Source organism: Dendrobium catenatum, unplaced genomic scaffold (genome assembly GCF_001605985.2).
Source record: "Dendrobium catenatum unplaced genomic scaffold, ASM160598v2 fragScaff_scaffold_853, whole genome shotgun sequence".
In the NCBI taxonomy this organism is placed as follows: Eukaryota; Viridiplantae; Streptophyta; class Magnoliopsida; order Asparagales; family Orchidaceae; genus Dendrobium; species Dendrobium catenatum.
In genome coordinates this window covers 7,342,416-7,347,513 of record NW_021319315.1, presented here as the reverse complement: position 1 = coordinate 7,347,513, position 5,098 = coordinate 7,342,416, and the positions used below count along the sequence as shown (strand labels likewise).

Sequence of the window (5,098 nt, the reverse complement as noted above, 5' to 3'; positions counted from 1 at the left end):
TCGGGTCGAGTTGTAACAAGCTTTTTGCATCTAGATCTTTAGATTTTAATCTTGCCACAATCGAACACGGTATGACTTATGCAGTTTTAGATCATATCAGGTCAGATTGTGACATTTGCGATATTGATAAGTGAGTAGGCAAGTATGATCAAATGACGAGGGTGAACAACTAAAGCCAGATATGCAATAATTGGTGAGAGATTCGGGAGAATGGACAATGTTTGTAGTCAGTGTAATCAAGAGCTTTTGGGAAGACATTGGTAAGCGAGTTTTTGTGTGTTTCGATGCACTTACAGGAAATTGAGGGTGGACATGCATGCTCTGAAGTTAGCAAATTTAAATATGTTTAAGACTAAGAGCCACAAGTCAAAACAAATGTGCACTCTCAATAGAAGATCGAAAACTCAACCTTAACTCGCTCATTGAACATACTGTTAAGGCGAACCTCGTCAAATTTAATCCTAATGTAAATTCAAAAACATAATATTGTATGTTAAGATGGACTATGATATTAATTTGTTCTATGAGAGGAACTGATTATAAATATGAAATAGACGATTTAAGATTTTCAAAACTTTTATTTTCATTTCCTCCTAAACTTCCTCTTAGTCTTCTTAAATCCCTCAATGTCTAACTGATTGCTAGCTTTTCTATCATTACTACATGCATGGATAGGTGTTAAACCAAGCCAATTGAAATTAGACTTCAACCTATAATCACCAAAATGAATGCAAAAGGAACACCCCCTTTCCCTTCACATATATCCTTTGAGTAACATATTGGCTGCCAGGAAGACAACCTTCTTTCAAAATAGTACTATATTAAAAGACAAATCTTAGTTGATTATAGCATGGAGAACTAGTCCTATATCATACAATGCAGGGAAAGATTTGGGTTCTTTCTTTAGCGACTTTACAGAAGAAATTAAAGTCCCAAAATATCATTGGGCCTCTCTAAGTTTAAACAAAGTCCAAATCTTGAGCCCATAGAATTGTTGGAACATTTTTCTTACCGTTTAAAAAGAAAATTAGTAAAAACATTTTCAAAAACAGCCAAAAAAAATGATAAAATACCATCCCAAATAAAATCATAATTAACACCCCTAGTTTCAATTCATTTAGCTATAGCTTATAATTAGGAATAATAGTATATGAACAATTTTTTTTGGAGGGATTTAAGTACATACCATTTTATTTCATGCTATTTATATATCTAACTTCTAAAACTTTAATATTACATTCTTATCACTCGTATAAAATTTTAATATCAAATATATTACTGAATATTTCATTCTTACTATCCATATCATCCTATAAACTTTAATATTTCATTCCATGCACTCATATTTATTCTATGAGTAATATGTAATATTAAAATTTAAGGTTTTAGGTATGATATGTCATCAAAAAATTATCTTGATCAGATACGAATCTCGAGGCAAAAATCAATTTGAAAATTTCATAAATTAAATATGGGATCATCTGAATTCCGATTTTAGCAAACTTATAGTCGAACTAATCGTCTCAGAAATACGAACCCAACAACTCCAAAGTCAACTCAATTCGAGCCCAAATGGGTCTGATTCGATGACCCGAAGCATTGTTAGAAGGTTCAAACCACAATTTGGATTACCAAACGGTTTCAAAACATGACATGCTTATAGACGAATCAAGCAGCTCCACGAGACGAATCCAACGAGCCCCAGATATCCGAATTCTGATATCATTAAGACCTTCAAATGTCTGACGAATGACCCACGATCAATGGATTCAATATCAGCCGTCTATCCAAAACACTCCACATTTTCCCTTGATCCTCCTTCTATTTATGGGTCATGCCACTCTCAAAAAATTATAAATAACCTCTTATTTCTCTTAAGAGGGGACCAAGCAAGAAGAGAGGAGAGGAGAAGAAGAAGAAGAGAATGATCGAAGAAGCTCCTCATCGACCACCATCAGAGTTCCGCCCAACTTCCAAGTGACACCGGAATTCTGCCCGACTTCCAAGTGACGCCGGAATTATGCCCGACTTCTAAATAACGTCAGAGTTCCTCCCGATTTTCAAGTGATGCTGGAGTTCTACCCGACTTTCAAGTGTCGGCGAAGTTCTGCCCGACTTTCAATTGACGTCCGAAGACCATCTAACGCCAGAGTTCTCCCACTCGCCGACTGAATTCGGACTTCTATCCGACGACGAAACTTCGAATCACTAGATATCTACCCGACGCCGAATTTCTGCCCGTTGTCAGATTTTAGACATACATCTATTCAATGTGAGATTTCTATCTATTGCTGGACTTTTACCTAACGTCATCTTTCTGACCTCCGTCGTTAGACAATGGTCCTTCCGACCTCCATTGCCCACCAACTACAGTCCTTCCGACCTCCGACTACAGTCCTTCCGACCTCTGTCAACGATCCTTCCAGCTTACGTCGCCTACCGACTAGAGTCCTTCCGACCAAACAATCACATCAACAGTGATTCTTTGTATTCACACAATATAAAGTACTCTATAAGACGTACATAAAGCTAAGGCCTTCCCCAAAGAAGGGCCTTATTTGTAATTAACTGCAAATACTAGCGAATTCATTCATACTAGGTTAGGCCCCGTGGGTTCTCCCCTTTTTTTAGGGGTTTTTCACGTAAAAATCTTAATGTCTTATAAATGCTAGACTCTCTCTCTTATTTGATTGTGTGACGGATTTTCGTATAATGTTAAGACATTAAATTTTATATTACTCTAACATCGAGGATGCAACAAGATATATAAATAGCACGAAAAAAGTGGTATATATGTAAATCCCCCTCCCTTTTTTTTAATTATCTAAGTTATTATTTTTCATATTTAATACTTATTCAGATTAAAATATATCAAATAATAAAAAATATCTTAAATTAATTAAATGAATATAAAGAAATCAGAAAAATATCTTTTAAAATATGACTTTATACTTTTTTATTGCTTTAAAATAAGATTTTTAAAATTTTTTGAATAGGCATCATTTTAAAATAAAATTCCTTTCTTATTTAAATTTTTTTATTTTTTATTTAAAAAAATTATAATCGTATCACTAGTATAATAATTGAAAACAAGCACACTATATTATTATCAAACAATCTCAATCAAACCAGAAATATACAAACTGCAGAAAATCACCCAACAAATCATAGGTTCAGTACGAATCCGATTACGATCTGTTAGATACACATTCAGCAGTCAGCACCTAATCCTTTCTTCAATCACACCTACTCCAAATTCTTTTCTCCCCGTAAAGGCGACAATTTTCACACCTCTTTTGCTAAAGCTTCTCCGCCATAACCGGAAACAGGAGCCTCCGCCGCTTGCCTCCCCGCCGCCACATCGTGAACTGCGTTCAGCAGATGAGTTGATGCCTTATCATAGCTAACGAAACCCATAAACCAGAACTCATGCCCATCCACTGTCACAATCTTGATATACTTCTCAGGCGGATTCTCCCTCACCGTCACCGGATCCACAGTAGCAACCTTACTTAACGGAATAAAGACCTTATAGAAGCTCCATGCCTCTTGCCCCGACGGTGCCCTGAAAGAAAGCGGCCGATCGCTACAGAACGCCACGTTTGCCGTGGTTAAATAGAGCGTGCCGGCAACGGGACCAGTGGTGGTGGAGAGGTAGCAGGCGAAGGTCTTTTTGACGCGATCGGTAGGTTCCACCGGAAAAGTTTGGCGGTAGATAGTCTCGAAGCCTCCCTCCGTCAACGCTTTCGCCGTCAGGCTCACCTTTCCCCAGGCGGCGTCCATCATCGACGGCGCCGTCTTCAAATTCTGCCATACGTTGCTGGCCAAAGTCTCGGCTTTGCGCGTCCATGAGTTGAAGGCTTCGAGGATTGTTTCCATGGGGCTTGATCCGCTTGCAGGGCGGTTATGCGAGTTTGATTCGAGTAATACGTATGGTGGTCGTTCCTCGTCGCCGCGGTGGGGGCCCCAGTAGGCGGCGGCTTGCTGATTTTCCGGATGAGATGGCGGAGGTGCCGGAGCGCCCATCTGGTGTGTTCCCCACTTCGCCGCTTCCGCCGGTGCCGCGCTAGCGCTATTTCCTTTACCCTCCATCGATGTTTAAAAGGATGCCAACAAAATGTTTGATGAAATGCCTATGTTAAGGAATACTTTGATGGTGTTGGCAACCGGTGTTGCTATATATATAAAGAAGGTGAGAAGGGGAGGTTGAAATAGAAAATTACCATGGTCTACCTTAGACTGCGAAACGGCAAAAGGTTGCTTCGGGTTATTTTGGTCATTTTGATCATTTTGATCATGATGCCTTAGCCCTCAGCGAAGATGGAAATTGGAAGCTCTTGCGACGGTGCATTTGGCGCGACGTGTCGTGAATTCTCGCGACGTGTCGGGAATTCTCGTGACGTGTCCTCATGAATTTGTTCGGCGTGGCATTCCTGTAATTTTTTTTCCTCAAAAAAAGAAAGTTTATAATATCGTGATTAATAGGTTTTGTTTGAGCAGCTTGGACTACTTTTTAAAGCAGCACAAAAAAATTTTTGAATTAAAAACTTATATTAAAATTTGTTTTAAAAAATATCAAGAAAGTTGGCATAGACAAAGGCTTCGTTTGGAATAGCTTTCTTATTATTTCTTGAAGTAATTTATTATTACAAAATTTTAATTTTTATACAATTTTTTTTAAAAGAAGTAGTAAGAAAGCCAGCCAAACAAGATCAAAATCTTATCATAATTAAACTTTTTAACCCACATCATGTGTATGGCGGAACCAACCTTTTTTTAAGAGTGGGTAAAATAGAATTGTGAGATGCATAATTTTATATATGAAATAGAAAAGTATTTTTTTTTTCTTAGAATTTGGATAATTACGTGTATTGAATGCAGACAAAATAGTTAAAATATTTATTTTCTTAAGATTTTTTTTTTTCAGTGTGGACAAGTTGCTCACCTTGAGCTCTTCTTGGTTCCACTCCTAATTATTTATTATTTGTGTTTTTAAATTTATTCATTTCAAGTTACTTCGAATAATTTGCGGTATTTATTTCTCTTTTATGTTCTCACGAATACTAATTTTAACCTATCAACAAATGATGCAATCTCT

General features: G+C 37.3%; 1 protein-coding gene across 1 annotated transcript; it reads right to left on the bottom strand.

The window, feature by feature from the left end:
* Window positions 1–3,150: 3,150 nt before the first annotated feature.
* Window positions 3,151–4,261, bottom strand: LOC110107380 (GEM-like protein 5). The gene has a single exon (XM_020837621.2). The coding sequence runs from the start codon at window positions 4,090–4,092 to the stop codon at window positions 3,286–3,288; it is 807 nt and encodes a 268-aa protein (XP_020693280.1). The 5' UTR covers window positions 4,093–4,261; the 3' UTR covers window positions 3,151–3,285.
* Between the last annotated feature and the right edge of the window lie 837 nt (window positions 4,262–5,098).

What these genes read in the sequence shown, in the direction of transcription:
- LOC110107380 (XM_020837621.2), bottom strand. Translation starts at nt 4,092, where the DNA reads ATGGAGGGTAAAGGAAATAGCGCTAGCGCGGCACCGGCGGAAGCGGCG.